The sequence below is a fragment of the Hippoglossus stenolepis genome, chromosome 12 (genome assembly GCF_022539355.2).
Source record: "Hippoglossus stenolepis isolate QCI-W04-F060 chromosome 12, HSTE1.2, whole genome shotgun sequence".
Taxonomy (NCBI): domain Eukaryota; kingdom Metazoa; phylum Chordata; class Actinopteri; order Pleuronectiformes; family Pleuronectidae; genus Hippoglossus; species Hippoglossus stenolepis.
This window is the reverse complement of record NC_061494.1, coordinates 17,274,610-17,291,148: the sequence shown is the minus strand read 5'-3', so window position 1 is coordinate 17,291,148 and position 16,539 is coordinate 17,274,610. Positions and strand designations below refer to the sequence as shown.

The following is a 16,539-nucleotide window of genomic DNA, read 5'->3' as shown; positions in this document are numbered from 1 at the left end:
CAGTCAAATGACCACAGGGGGCGCTTTAGTCAAAGCCGCCACCGCACTCGAACCCATGGCGGTTATCAGGTGGCTGGGAGCGGGACCCTTGAAAATCAAAACAGTCGCCGTGGACGTTTGTCAGCTCCGAGGTGCAGCGGTAATAATGTTTGAGGCTGTGTATGTTTTGTTTCTCTCACGCTAGAGTCAGTGTGTTGTCTGTTCCGAACGAAGGAGGCAGCCATATTGTTGCTCGGTCGTTTGTTGTCGTTCCTCCTCGATGTGAACTAACGTTAAAGTTTCTCATATCGAGACGTTTGTGAATTCACTTTCTCATCTGTCGCTACAATAAACCGACAAACTCGCCTCTGTCGGTAACGTTAGCGACAAGGAACGACACATAATCCCCCCCCCCAAAAAACCTCCCAAGATGCCTCCCAAGAAGCACCAGCTGAAGCCGACAGCCGTCAACGTCTCCAGCTCCCTGGACCTGGAGTCGGAGGACATCAGCCTGGAGACCACGGTGCCCACCACCGAGGACGTGTCCTCGTCCGACGAGCAGCGGGGCGGCTCCCAGAAGGTGACCCGCCAGCAGATCGAGAGGAGGGAGCTGCTGCACAACGTCCAGCTGCTGAGGATCGAGCTCTCCCAGAAGAGCCTCATCGTAGACAACATGAAGGCCGACCACATGTGCAAGGTAGAGGGATGCTGCACAGTCTGAGGAACCGGGTTCATGTGCCTCTCGTGTAGAGGATAGGACCTGATCTCTGCTGCATGTGTGTTTCAGGTGGATGAGCTGGAGGAGAGGCTGAATGATGCTCTCCATCAGAAACAAGTGTTGACCCTGAGGCTGGACACTCAGCTGAAACTGGCTCAGGAGGAGAACAGGTGAGAAAGGTTTCACTTTCTTGCACTGTGGGAGAACCGGGATGCAATTGCCACAGTCGATTTTATAAATAGTTGTTTTTAGATTTAGTATAATCTATGATATATCCTAAATTTAAGGTCATTTGTCTGCAGCATACAGCTGTAACTACTTGTTTTGTTTGTAACATGTCAATTATAATTTACTTCGTGATAATAAAGGAGCCAAACGCGCGTCTTGCAGATGCTTGATGTGGTTTTTCTTTTGTCGTCCTATTATCATGTCAGGGTTAATGGCAGCTCTGTTAAATGTGGGAAATATAAAACTTTATTTGCAGGTTTTGAAAAGGTTGGAATTGCACATAAATTTAAAAGAATAATGAAAAAATATGGAAATAGATTAGAATTTTTTGGACTGAAATCCAATTAATTACAGGTGATTACAACATATACATCAGCCCATCCCCTCTCTATCCCATTCGTTTGTTATGAATCACAAATATGAACTGTCCTCGCCAGGAAGCAGCAGACTCTGCGTAAGCAGGAGATGGACGCCATCCTGCTCAGGCAGCAGCAGCTCGAGGAGACCAACCGGCAGCTGTGTGAAAAGGCTGGAGAGCTGCGGAGGTCACTCAGGGATCTGGACATCTCTCAGGACAGATTCCAGGAGCTCCGTGACCTCCCAGAGGACAAAATGTCCATTCAGGAATACGTCGCTGTAAGTATAAGGGTGATCTCCCTGATCTCTTTGCCCACAGAGACACAAGATATGATGCAGTCCTTGTGGAAGCTTTTATGACTTTTTGTTCATATTTAGGTGCGTTTCTATGAGGTGGTGACTCCTATGAGGACTCAGCTGGCTGAGCTCAGTGCTAAGAACGGCAGTTTGACTGAAGAGGCGGACAGACACAGGACCCAGATGAAGGCTTTGATGGAGGTACCACATATACAAAAGCATGTACTGCACCTGTGTGCTGCAGTCTGTCATTCTTCCTCATGACATGATAACATAACATGTTTTGAAGTTATAGCTTATACCTCATAATATGAACCCTCTATATATTTTGTGTATCTGTAGAGCTATGAGGAGGAACGGCGGCTACGTGCTGAGCTGGAGTTGAGGAGCCAGAGAGTGACCCTGGAACTGGCCAATACCAAACAGCAGATCCATGAAGGGGACTACCGCCGAGAGAACTATCCAAATATCAAACGGTGTGTGTGTGTGTGTGTGTGTGTGTGTGTGTGTGTGTGTGTGTGTGTGTGTGTGTGTGTGTGTGTGTGTGTGTGTGTGTGTGTGTGTGTGTGTGTGTGTTGTGTGTGTGTGTGTGTTTCTGTAGATCAGAACGAAATAAGTGAATTAATTGAGTAGTTAAAGGAGGTCAAACATACATAATATTTAATCAATTGTTAAGGAACACAATGAGTGGAATATAATTCATTCTATTTTCCCACTATATTCAAATCCTGGATATTGTTTAATTTCTACAGAGACCGTGACCACTTCGAAACCGAACTGAAGGAGTTAAAGAGAAGATTTGAGACTCTGGACCTGAGTCACACTGCACTGACCAGGGACAGGGATACACTCAGCAAAGAGGTGCTTCACACCTACCTACACACACTCCTATTGTATCATGTCCTCACTTTACTCATTATAGCCTCTTCAGGTGTACTGTCGTTGTTTTTCATTCTGCTCATCATGGCCTCCAGGTGGCAGCATTGCAGCAGTCGGTGACTCTGCTACAGAAAGACAAGGAGTACCTCCACAGGCAGAACCTGGAGCTGAGTGTTCGATGTGCACATGAAGAGGACCGGCTGGAGAGGCTGCAGGTCCATACAGTAGATTCATCAGGAGGCTTATCTAACATCAAAGGCGTTCAGTAGTAGGAAGGAGTCCTCTAACATGCTTTCACTTCTTGTTTCTGTTGTCCAGGTACAATTAGAAGACACAAAGAATGCCAGGGAGAACACCTACGAGAAATACGTAGCATCCAGGTTAGGTTCTGCAGTTTGTCACTATCACCAGTATTCTAGTCTTTTTAATACAAGCAACTAAAGCTGCTCCAGAAATATCATGTCTCCTGATAAACTAATGTTAACAGTGATCGTTTCATCTGCCAGCAGCACTTTCCATACCTCTGTTCATCTTTATTCTTTCCTCCTTTGTCCACCACAGAGACCACTATAAGTCTGAGTACGAGAACAAGTTAAGAGAGGAGTTGGAGAACATCAGACTGAAAACAAGTCAGGAGATAGACAACCTGCAGAGAACCTCCAGGGAGATGTACGAGAGGGAAAACAGGTATCTTCTTCTTCTTCTTATTCTATTAAATCTAACTCTTAACTAACTGTATGTTGGTAAAAAAAAGAGAGGAAAAGACCAGAGGAGCCATTTAAACCAGAGGAGCTTACACATTTGGATAAGAAGCAATATTAAAAATAAAGTGCTCATGAATTTTCAGAACTAATTTCATGATGTTCATTGTGTAGCTTGTGATGTTGTCCATACTTTACAGGAAGTTGAAGAGATGAAGTGATTTTCCTTTTTGTATTTACAAACTGTAGCCGTGTGATAGGGAAGTGACATCAAAATTAGTCAAGATAACATCTACAGTACAACAGACAGTCAACTGAATTATTTCATGCACATGCAAATATTTAAGAGGAGGAAGAGCGACCACCACAGATACATCAGAGTATTATGAAAACAACGGGAACATAACTTTGTATTATTTACCACATAACAGAACAAGCATCTTTTAACTGTCTGTGTTTATTTTGACCAGGAACCTGCGAGAGGCCAGAGACAACGCTGTGCTGGAGAAAGACAGAGCGGTGGCAGCTGAGCGAGACGCTCAGTCCAGATATGATCAGCTGCTGGAACAGTGAGTTTTGTCGTCCATCGCACACATAAAGACAGAGGCAGTAAACCAAGAGACATACACCTGAAAACTTAGACAAATAAAACCAAACTCAGCTCCCAATGTGCATGGCTCGATACCCCCTATTGTTGTTGTTGTTGTTGTTGATGAAGCTCTTAGTGTCCTGTTGATGGATAGATGGATAGATACAAGAGTAGATAAATAATCAAGAAGGATTGTGTCATCAGTGCATAACTGTGGGAGATATATTATGTAAGCAAACACCTTGTTAAGCAGCCCTGAATGGCTTGTCGTATTTAAACACTACGACTGCTGCTTTTAAATATGGATGACGCTCTGTTAATGCACTAAAGTTAATCAAGGACAGTCAAGGAAGTTCACCTGAGGGCAACAGTTAAACTGTCTTGGAAACTCGGGCCAATTGGAGCAGTGTTTTTTTTAAATACACGTAACCACATCATATTTTGAATTCATTCCTCGTCTTCGTTTGCCAAGTATCGTGTGTCAGCATATTGTGTGTGAGGTTGTCATTAGAAAAACTAGTGTGACTAAAATCGTTTTCAGACATGAGCGGGTAAAATCCAGACAATTGTCTACGGCGTGCAGCAGACAGAGGCAAGAAGTGACCTATTAACTCTGCTGCTGGATCATGTGATTTTGTTTACAGCCCCCCGACACCGTCGTCCGCTCTTATCACCACAAACTGTCTTCACATCTTCGTCGGTGTCTTCTATGTGTGTGTCACCGCTTTTTCCTTTTTGTGTCTGTCGCGCATTAATCAATTAAAATGTAAAATCTGTGTAAATTGAGCCAGTGCTAATCTGTTATCAGAGCAGGTTGTGGGTGCGGCAGGACTTTGGTGGCTGTGGTTTACCATCTCGTAGCAAAGAACACGTGCATATTTTACTTCAAGGAGGTTGGGGGTCAGGAGGTCATGTGGAAGTTCACTAGTACCAACTGGTGTTGCTGGCCTGGCTGCCTGCTTCTCATGTGTAAGATTCTTTCAAGCACAAGTTGAATGCTAAATAGGAGACAGGATCTCACTGTGTAGGACTGAAGACAATTCATACGTTGAAGACAGACGTCCGGTTCCTGATCATTTTCAATGAATTATTGTGACTTTCTTGTTCCCAACAAAGCTTTTGCATAGACAGTGAACTTGACTCTAATTCTTTTTAATTAAACGTTAAAAGTGCTTTTCAGTCTTTTCCCACTTCCCGCTCACTTGTAGTCATTTGTATTCAAGTTGCTGGTCACTGTCTTTCTGCTCCTGACAACACTGGTCATCTCAGTATGGCCTGGAAAGGTGCCTCTGGGTCGTGGCCTTGTAGGGAGTTTCAAATCTTGCATTGAAATTGCAACATATAAATCTGAGTCCTGCTATTTCACACACACACACACACACACACACACACACACACACACACACACACACACACACACACACACACACACACACACACACACACACACACACACACACACACACACACACACACACACACTTCAAGCCTGCATTTTTTTCTCAATGGAGGAGATATTTCAGTTCTCCTTATTTTGTACTTTATTGCTGGTGCCAACATACATTTCGACATGTCTGTCTTATATTAATAAATCATTTGCACAACACAGTCCACAACACATCTTGATGTACCTAGGACCTTTTTTTTTTTTATTCAAAAATTCAAAAAGTTTGCCCAATTACTCATTTAGGAAACTGCATTAATATCCATTCATTTTTGACATCTACCCCCAACCTTAACCATGAGCAATTCATGCCTAACCCTAACCTTAACCTTAACCACAGTTTACATCTTAGCACTAACCCATACCAGGACCTCATTAGGACTGAGCTTTGGTCCCATGGGGTCTTACTGGTCCTGACAAGGTCAGTGTTAATACAGGACAAAAAAATGAGTATACACACACATGCAAACATACATGCACACACGGAGCAGCAGCAGCAGCAGTAGTGTTCCTTTCCTGGGTTACTACTACATGCCAGTCATTTCTCCAGATCCAAACCACCAGCTGTTGATCTTTCCATGTACACACACACACACACACTTCAATCTCTCTCTCTCTGTCTCTCTCTCTCTCCCTCTCCATCTCGCTGCTGCGATCACATTGCCTCTTTGCATCGCATCACAAGCCAGCAACGACAGATGCTAGCCACAAGCCCTTAACACCTAACACCACGCATGCCCCTATTTCTGGGGCAAAGAATGAGGCAGACAAGCTTGAAATGGCGTCAGATGATCGTAGCGTAGAGAGCCGGCTTGAATCTCGGCAGTCTCTTTCAGAATGCCACTTACGGTGATCAACTCGTCCTAAACAAAGTATTGAGTTTTTCATTTTCACCTCTCTAAGGGACATAAACAAAATTGCCAGGGGAACCCACGAGTAAGGTGGAAATATTCCCATTAAAATTGGCATTTGAATGAGAGAGATAGTTAAGTTTCATTTTCTCAGGAACACGTTGCCTCTTTGAATCTAGAATGCAGCCGCCATTAATACAAGGCATAACATGTCCACCATGTGTTCATGTGTGTCACTGTGAGCACACAGCTCAGGCGTGTGCTCTATGGATGATGAAATCCTATCAGGTCAGCTGTAATCGAGAGTTATTAATATTATCCAGCTAACCTCTAGGGCTAGTCTGGGTGTGCGTGCTTGAAAGCTGTCTGAAGAAGAGCTGAAAAATTATTCTTATCTTTTTCTAAGTGCTATTGACTTTTTTTCCTCCAATTAATCAATTGATAATTTTGTATATAAATTATGTGAAATAACTTTTTCAGATTTTTTTTTTTGTTAAATAAGCAAACCAAAATACAATATTTAATGTACTGTGATCATCCTGTGATCTTTTTGCTTGTTGTTTTGTGTTTATTAGATTTGATTAGTATTTATGTTTTTTTTTTCACGTCAAGTGCTTCTAACTGTTGCTTTGTTGTTTGTGAGCTTGCGTGTTCACTCATGCATTTATGTGACAAGGCTTTGACAGAGTCGTATCATCTAGAAAAAGAAACTGCCAAAACTGTTCTGTCCCTGTCTTTCTTCTTCTGTAATTACCACACATTTAAGTGGGAACACCATGCTGTAGCTGCCAGCTAGAATCACGGAACATCAAATAAGACCAACCTTTGCTGCAAGCACCATTGAGAAACACTCTTCTGTCGCCAGATGATTTAAGACTTGGCTTTCCTCCTGGGTGACTTATTGTTATGCTGTAGTTATCAAGCTATTACGTGCAACTGAACACATCAAATCAAGAGTTGTTCATTGCGCCACGAACGTCAAATAATCACTTCCGTGCCATGTTCAAAACAAACACGTTACTATGTGAATTATCACAAAATGAAATTGTATCTGTTTGAAGGACGACATTGCAGAATTTGTTTCGAAACCACCGGCCGCATGTCTGAGCTCAGCCAGAAGCCCAGAGCTGAGTTTGCAGTCTGTGTGAGATACAGCCGCTTTATTAACTCGACATGTCTACATCTCCGTCTGCACCAAAACACATGATCTCACTTACACACCTACTCATGTTCATCTGTACTGAGGTGTGTGTGTGTCCATCTGTGCGTCTCCATCCACGCAGGTTTCGTCAGCTCCAGCTGGGCACTGACAGCCGGGTGGCGGAGCTGTCTAACCAGGCCAAGCTGCACTCCTTCGAAGCCGAACGCGCTCAGATGGTCAAGGAGGAAACGGCCAAGGCCCTGGCACAGTGCCAGGTGGAGTGTGAGAAACAGCAGAAGAAACTTGAGGTACTTTAAACGTAAAGACAAAAAGAGGAGACAAGGTTTTACTTACAAGTTACCAGACTATCATAGACCAGTTCTTGGTTTGTAGTTCAGACAGATTAATGATCAAACTTTCTTGTTCAAACAGTCTTGTGACCTCCATTTTCCCCAGAGCTGGTTGAAAATACAAAGGTTGTTTATTTGAACTATAGTTTTTAGAAGAACCACCTACATGCACGTGTTGCTAATCTGTCAAAAATGACCTCAGGGGTCATGCGGAGACAAAGAAGAACAGAAAGGATGTTTTATTTGCATGTTTAGAAAATATGGTACAGTCCAGATACTTCAAAAATTACAGTATTAGTAAATGATAGAATTATAGAATAATCACAAGAAGAAGAAGATATTTATCAATTATCTATCATCGTATTGCATTTTATTACAATAAGAGAATGTGACATTTACATTAACATTATTCCTCAGTGAGTTCATTTTGTTGTTACGCTGACCACAGAAATCAATGCTGCTCCTCTCTTTCATCTATCTCCTCTCCTCCTGCTCCTCAGCTCCTCACGCAGGAGTTTTACAGGCTGCAGACGTCATCAGAGAAGCGGGCCGCGGAGCTGCAAGCTCAGAATGCCGAGCAGGCCTCTCGCCTGGAGACGTACGAAAGACTTGAGCAAGAGTTGGACCAAGTGACCATGCAGGCGGCTGAAAGTATGAACGTAGCATCAGCTCTGTCAGTAGCCCATTGCATTACAAAACTAACTATAGATTCAGAAAAAACACGGATCCCTTTAAACACACTGAACAAGACGCTGGCTTTAGGGAATGTGCATGATAAAATAAAAGCACCGCATTGGATTAAATGAAGGGAAAATCAGTAATTATCAGCGTGGAGGTATAATCAGGCCTTTGTGAAACTGGACAGAAAAGAAGTTTTGGAGAATATTATTATATTATACAAGACAACAGATATTTACAAGTTACTATTATTTACCAAAGCCTAACGCAGAAGCAGGACACATAAAAACAGGGAATCTACAGGTCGTCAAATCCCTGAAATTGATTCCCTCAAAAAGGCTGTGATGGGCATTAAAATGTCTTAAATTGAATGTGGCTCTAGGAGGCTACTTATGAAGTGTAGAGTGAGTTAAAGACAGTTCTGTCTTTAGTACAAACTGCCCAGTGCTGTTGTTCCAGGATTTAATGTAGATTTAAAACGAATCTCCGCTCCTTGGATTAAAAGATAGTTAATACTAATTGTTAAATTATTGAATCCATCCCTTCATGAATCCAAACATTTAAACAACTACTTATCAAAGTCTTCTTTAATGACTAATGATATTATTGGGAATTATTGTACAACTGCAGGCGCTGCCCTCCCAAAATACTACTGCTACTACAACTAATAATAATAATAATTATCATAATGCTCCTGGAGATGTATAGACGCTGTGTTTCTGTCTGTTGCCAGTTGAGAATGAAGAGGAGGCTGAGAGAGTTTTATTCTCGTACGGCTACGGAGCCAACGTTCCCACGACGGCCAAGAGGAGACTAAAACAGAGGTACAGGACATGATTTCTTTTTAATCTTTGTAATCATTCCTCTGCTTCCCCCGAAGCTGGTGAATTTTTTTTATTATTATTATTATGGCTAGCTGTAGCTTTGCATGACAGTCCTCTGCAGTTTGTCCAATGTTGCGCCAAATATTTTTGCGCCTTCGTTGCAGTGAAGAATTTTTTCAAATCCTTTCCACCCGGTCTAATTTGAAGCATGTAGGCTTTGTTTGCCAAGAAAAAAAACCTTGATCTTGCTTTATGGCTTCATAAATTAAAATTAAATACTACACTGAGTTGTATACTAATGTCACCTTGTTGGTGTCGTCATGTTTTGGGTATTTCCATAACTACGTCTGTGTGGCTGGTGTGCAGCGTTCACCTGGCCCGCAGGGTGCTGCAGCTGGAGAGGCAAAACACGTCGCTGAGGAGGGAGCTGGATAAACACAAGTCACAGACGGGACAGATATCTGAGGAGGTAAACACACACAAACACAAACACACATTCAACATCCAGGTGTGGGCTTGCCCATCGGTCTTGAATCAATTGAATCAGAAATATTTGTATTAAAACAGCAATTATTACTTCTATTAAATAATGATTTATTTCACCTGGCTTTAACCTCTCTCATGACATATCTGAGTCATTGCAACAGAGCCAAGCTGGTTAGTTCCTCTCCCATCATCCACCGTTTACCTTCTCACACTATCACACGGCTCTTCTGATAAAATGATGAGAGTACATCTAATTTCTCTCATAAAGACGGACTCAACTCTCTTGTGGTGGCTGATTAGAGAAAAATTATCACAAATAGAGATTTTTATTGATAATTTTACAAATTGTAGGAGGGTGTTGGGGAAGTCACGACTTGTGCACACATTATACATTTTAAATATAACGTCCACAGTTCAGCATAAGTCAATAACTGGAATAATAAATGCATATGCAAATATAAGGGAGGAATATAAAGAAGTGGAAGAACGATCACTGCAGATACTTCACAGTATGATCATAATAAAAAAAGGAAATATCATTGTAAACTCAAGTATAAAGGTGAATAATTTTCACAGGCAATCTCTTTTTTCTTTCAGAGGTTTTACAAAAGAGAAAATACTTCTACTTTTACATTTACTTTGTGCCTGTTTTTACAATCATAAATCACAACAAAGTTGCATATTTCGTAGGCCTCAATTTCTGGTACCAACCATAACTATGATCAACTCAAAATTGTGGGAGGAATAGAAGAATTCAAGTTCTGTACCTTTTCTCTCATGTAAAATCTTGTTTTATGGGGCTGGATAAAGTCAATCCAACTCGACCATACACACAGTTTATCTTGGTGCATTCAGAGGGAATATGTCAACTTCTCCATTATATACATTTGATGAACTATGTCTATCCTGTTCTCAACTGAGGGAGCTTAAGGCTTCAGCCACTTTCGAGTTATGGAATTTCTACATGCCAACAGGATTGTGAAAAGGGCTCTGTCTTTTGAGTATAGCTTTTGTGAGATATTGAATAACTATAGAACATCAAATCTAAAAGGGAAAGTAGTTCTGAATATCTCCTCTAAGTTATGATGGATGTTATTCCATTAGGCTTTTAGAACAAGGGTCAAGGGCGTCTTTAAACTCTGTGTGTGTGTGAGTTTATTAGACCAGAAACTTGAGTGAGGCCTGAGACAAGTGTAAGTGTTAAGTTTCTTTTCTGACAACAGTAATGAGGTTTTTTTTAAAATTTTTTATTTCAGCTTATCTCCCTCATAAAACATCAGAGCACATTAAAAAATGTCCAAGTGTAACAGCTTTGAGCTGGTAGCAGGAAAACGAAAGGTTGTTTTAGAGCCGACACCGAAGACCTTACATGAGAATACTGAGAAGTTTCAGTACCTGTCACACTTGTTGACAAAATGCTGAACAGAGCCAAAAAGCGTGACGGCCACGCTCTTCACTCTCCCAACAGCTCACTGCGGCAATCACTGAGGCTTTTGTTGCGTTTCGCACACTGCATGTGTGCGTGTGTGTGTGTCCAACGCTAAGACTTTAATTATGGGTGTGTGTGTATTTTTTCTGTGGGACTGTGTGCGCGAAGTCACGTTTCTACTACTCGTGCTCTGATGTTAAAACACCATCCAGTGAGACGGACAGCTCCAGCAGCCAGTGCGCTCACGTGTTTGCCGTGCTTTTTTTTTTTATTAGAATCTCAATGAGAGGAGAGACTTTGCGAGACAGAATAAAGAGGCTGGGCCGATCTGAGACTAAATAAGCCGGCCATTCAACTGTCAGCCTGTGACTGACTGGTACTCGTGTGGAATACCTCATGATTCATCGAGTATGAAAGCAAAGGGTGAAAAATTACACTTCCCATTCACTGAAAACAGCAAGGGTGTTAACCACTTAACCACCCACACAGACGCCCTGACTAACTAACTATTGTCCTCACCCTCCCAACCAGTTCCACTCACCGTGAACAGGCTGTAAAAGTGGTTTAATGTGTAACACCCTAACTTTATCTATTGTTCCACAGGTTTTAAGCCTGATACTGACAATATTGCATTAGGCACAGAATGTGTGTCCTTATGAGGGATCATCAAAACTCTGTGAAGGTGCTTTTATGTCGACATTTACAAGAAAGATGATAAGATTGTATGTTTCATTGCATTTTCACATTATATCTTTATCTGTAATATAAGTGCACTATTGCTTTTAATAAAAAAGTATACAACTTAGATACTACTTCATTAAAAGTCACGTTTATGGCCTCTGAAGTCAAACAGAAGGAAATGTTTTAAATGTTGTTAAAAGTTCTTCACAAATATTGACAGAATTGCACAATTTTATGATAATATCCGAATGTAAAGTCTGTTAAAATCAGAGATGAATCTATCTTTATCACGAACATCAGCTTTTACAGGTGAATGTTAAAATCCTGTTCAGTACAGTGAACCCTCATGGGGACACACATGGCGTTGAGCTGTCATTGTGACTCCACAGTTCATGAGGTCGTATGGCGTCGGGTTTTAGATGCATCAACACACAATCCGATTCAAGCTGCCTCTGTGGAGGTGAAGTATTTGTTCCTATAATTGCTCATGTATGCACGTCTGTGTGTTGTTTCTCAGCTGTTGGCAGCCAACCATCTGTTACAGCAGACGCAGCAGCCCTACAGCTACCTGATTGAGACGGTGAGGCAGAGGGATGTACAGATCAGCTCACTGAAGGAATGTGTCGCCTCACTAGAGGACGACGTCAGGTACGTGCACGGAAACACACCTTTACAGACGGAAACCTGTCTCCTTCTATATAATTTACAGTCACGCTTGCGTTTTTATAGTTTATCTTGTTATCTACTCATCATGGCAGCAGGCCATCCCTCCCCGACCTTGAGATTTTTCCGCTTCAATTCCTTCTGTCGTCTTCTATCCTTATCCCACTTTGTTTATTTATTCATTGTGAAAACCTACATGTTTTTTTTATAACATACAATAAGGGAGAGTTTCACATCAGAGCACCTCCCCCTAGTCCCCCTCTGTATTTTAACCTGAGAAATATGCAAACTGACAGTCTGCAGGTTTTCTCTTGCTGCTCACTACCGCTGACCGCTCACCTGGGGCAAGCGTGAGAGCGAAAAAATATCCTTTAATGATACTCTCGAGCTTCTCAAACCTCCTCATGTGACTGAGATGTGGCTGCGCTGTGATATCTGTTCAACAGCAGAAAACATGGCTCCCAGGGGAGTCTCACGACAAGTATTAATCAAAATTCTCTTGCCACAAACTGGCTAACATGTGTGACTCAGCAGAGGTCGATCTCAGGTAGAGTTCTCAGTAAAAAGGTGTTGAGGCTGCCGAGCTGTTATTTCAAGATTTGCAAGGTGGTTTGCTTTAAAGCGCCGCTGTTACAAGCTCCTGCTTGTATGTGTCACAGCCCCAGGAAAGAATCCTCTTGGATGGTCATGTTGAGTTTCTTTCAAAAGCTATAAGACTCACTTACTTGAAAAAAGCAATTGCTTAATCAGTTACTTATTTTAAAAAACATGACTCATGTTAAATTTATTGTTTAGCTATTCATTGTTTTAAACCAGTAATTTATGCTCTCAATGCAAGTAAACCAGTCTGCTGGCATTTTGACTGACTGGTTTACAGTTCACAGTTGCACAAATGAGGCAACAACACACCTTCACATCTGATATGAGTTGACCCCACACTAACTCAAAGTAAAACCGATCCCAATCCACAGCGTACACCTACTGTGAACAACATATTACACTTTTTATTTCTGAAATCTTGACATATCCTGCTTTATTGAATCACAGTGTTTGACAGGACCAACTTGACATGACTAGGAGTAACCAGGATATTCCAGTATAATATTCATGACTTACAGGAAGTACAGTGATGTTGATTTCTGTTAACTCAAGATCTGATCTCTCTGCCTGTTTCTGGGTGTAACCTCAGTTCTCTAAGAAAAGAACGGACCGCTCTGCAGCAGGTGAAAAACAACATGGCCGCGGACCTGGAGAGACTCCTCAACCATCGAGAGGTGCACATGATGATGATGTTTATTATGTGTAGCTGTTTGAAGGTTTCCCCTGATGTAACTCAAGCACCAATAATCAGTGTCTCCTATTCTATCTCTGTTTATTGGGACATTTGACAATGGGGAAATTCCAGCAAAACCTTGTAAAAATCCAGATTTAGTTGTAAAACCATCATGTCACAGCACATTTTTCAAATTAGCAAAATATGAAAATTGTTTTTATTGTGGCAGCAACTCAAGAATATTGTCCAGCAAACTGGTGTCTGAAACATCAGAAAATCGGTTTAAAATGTCCTCCAAGTACTTTAGAACCCAAAGAAATATTATATATGATATATTTTTGTCAGACCAAAACCTAATAATATTTCCATGTAATTTCAGACAAGGAAAAGCAACAAATTCTCACATTCGAGACACTGGAGCCAATAAATGTTTGATATTTGTTTGAAAAGGACAATCAGTTCTCAGGTAGTGCTTGATTTCCCGTTGATGGTCCAATCATTGCAGTTCTTCATATGCTTCAAATTAAAGGGCTTTTAGAGTTATTGCACAGTGTTGCAATGCTTCCTTCAAGATTGCATGGGTTCGTATGTAATGCACGTGGGAGTGAACCCCCCCCGCAGCCAGCCGTTTGCTGTATGAAGTATGTGCCCTGTCACAGACAGCTGTTCCTCTGCTTGGCTGTTTGGGATGCCACCAGGGTGCGTGTGTGTGCTCGTGCATGTGTGACATGCCAGGGCTCATGTCCTCAGGGGTGATAAATAGAACCGTGAAATGGCCCAGAGTCCTCCCCTCTGCCCTGCTGCCACCCCCGCGGACCCTTGGGCTTGTTGGGCTCAGTGCGAGTTGTCCCAGGAGCTGGTCTTCAGGAGATCAGCTGCACTGGCCTGTGGCTTCGGACAAATATGTCGCCAGAGAGCAGCAATACAAAATATTTGGAATCATGGATTTTAAAGCGAGTATTTTACCAATCTTGAGAATGTATTAGTATCATCTATATATGAGGTATTTTGGTATTATTAAATAGGTTTGCATTTAGGTGTTTAAGAAAGGCCTAAAGATTTTGTAGGACCCCTCCCACACAGATAACTGCTGTTTTATTATCTTCTCTCTCATAAGAGACTGAAAAGACAAGAACCAGATTCCAGAATAGTTCTGAACACTGCAGGACACTCAGAAGGTTTTTGATAAATAGCAGTAAAGCAGATGTTTTTAATGTATTATGCACTTTATGTAGTGGGTTGCTGCTGCTGATAATAATCGCTGCTGATTATCGCCCTATGGGTGCTAGTGTCTTATCTCTACATTTTATGATTGGCTTTGGGATTTATTATTCTTTTTAAGGGTTCAGATTTTATTTATGTGTTTCTTACTCTATGATGTATCTTATGTGTGTGTGTTTTGCTTGCCGATATTTGGTTTAGCTCACCAAGACAAACTTTGTTGATAGGGCAATACTGTATTTAATCTTGATTCATTTGATCCATTTTTAATTCGTCCCTGTTGAAATTCTTGTGACATAATTTTAAGAATATTAAATTGCGATTTCTGGCCTCTTGTGACTCTACCCTCTTTTGTTTCTCTTAGAGATTCTTGATTATTGTTTTACCCTCGTTTTCACATCGCTATTTTGATGAATCATGTGATTCTCCAGGAGTTAGCGGTGATGAAGCAGGTCCTGATCAGCATGCGGTCCAGACCGGGAGATGCTCCGGACCTCTTGGAAACCGATAAAACCGGGGTCATGGCGTCTGCTGTGGGAAAACAGCAGGTTAAACGAATCAACAGGACGACGGAGGAAGAGTCACCGAACAAACCCAAACCCACTGTGTTCGTAAGTGTCTCACTCGGCAACACCCTTGTATGAGTCACAGCACCACCCGAATCTGCCTGGACAGACGAAGGGGTTAATCAAGGTTGACAGGAAGTGATTAATAGCTTTACTGACAATTGGTTTGATTTGATGTTTTCAGTGCAATCAGCTGATCTGCTGTAGTAAATATCCTTGGATCATGAAAAAGTCAAATAGTTGAATCCACACAGCAGCTCCTCATCATTTTTCCTCTTTCTCTCTTTCATTCGCAGACGAAAAAAGACGTTCCTGGCTGGTACCAAAAGCAGAAGCAGAAACCCAAATGAAATTCATTAATTTTCACTTAGGGCTTTTTAACAATTTTATGTTTTATCAGGGTGTTTTGTATTTTAAACTTGTAAATTACACATTGAAATATAAAAGCAGAAACCTTTTTTCTGGTGTTTGAGTTTTTTGTTGTTCTCGTCCTTGGTTACATATAATAAATTCTCCACGTACTGGTCCAGAACCAGAGGTAGTACCTTCCACGGGGTACACATTCCTCGCTAACTGACTGCCCAAAAATTCCTCTGTCTTGGCAGTGGTGAGTTTTATTAGGTCTGTCTATCATTATTTCCTCATCTTTCCCAGGTTTTGAAGATACTGGTGGCCACAGACAAACAGCATTGCGGGAACATTAGCCTTTGATTTGCACAAGCCGAGGCTCCTTTGGCTTTAAATATAGACATAGCAGGCATAGCTTTATCATTTCGGACCATGTTCATATCGGTGTCATATTAAACATGGCCAGAGGTCTGACTGCTGGGGAGCTGGTTTCGCACTTTCCATCAGTTTCTTTCTGAGTGAGATTATAACACTTAACAATACGCCAACTCATTATCTTGTTATACAAACAATACATCAGAATTTGCTCAAACAGTGCTTGTCACTTTTATCCATTCCTGTACACACTGAAATGTGTGTCAGATATTTGCAGTCCCCTTTTATCTCTGAGTTGCTCGTAATAAACTGCACAAGGTGTGAAAAACATGTGATTTCTGTGCTTTGTGAATAACGTTGACAACACCAGGTGTCCCCTTTGTTCATACATGACTCCTCACTATCAAATATTAAAGGGACCATCTTTGATTAGGTTGATTTTACTTCAGCCGATTCAAACT

At 41.6% G+C, this 16,539-nt stretch overlaps 1 protein-coding gene across 1 annotated transcript; it reads left to right on the top strand.

Moving 5' to 3' along the window:
• The first annotated feature begins 13 nt into the window (after window positions 1-13).
• pibf1 (progesterone immunomodulatory binding factor 1) lies at window positions 14-15,813 on the top strand. The gene is made up of 18 exons (XM_035171997.2): window positions 14-676; window positions 767-867; window positions 1,363-1,561; window positions 1,661-1,780; window positions 1,922-2,055; window positions 2,332-2,440; window positions 2,554-2,673; window positions 2,777-2,838; window positions 3,020-3,145; window positions 3,630-3,728; window positions 7,327-7,492; window positions 8,035-8,185; window positions 8,946-9,036; window positions 9,403-9,505; window positions 12,150-12,280; window positions 13,485-13,569; window positions 15,221-15,400; window positions 15,652-15,813. Exons 1-18 carry the CDS (start codon window positions 410-412, stop codon window positions 15,703-15,705), a joined length of 2,298 nt encoding a protein of 765 aa, XP_035027888.2. The 5' UTR covers window positions 14-409; the 3' UTR covers window positions 15,706-15,813.
• Window positions 15,814-16,539: the final 726 nt, after the last annotated feature.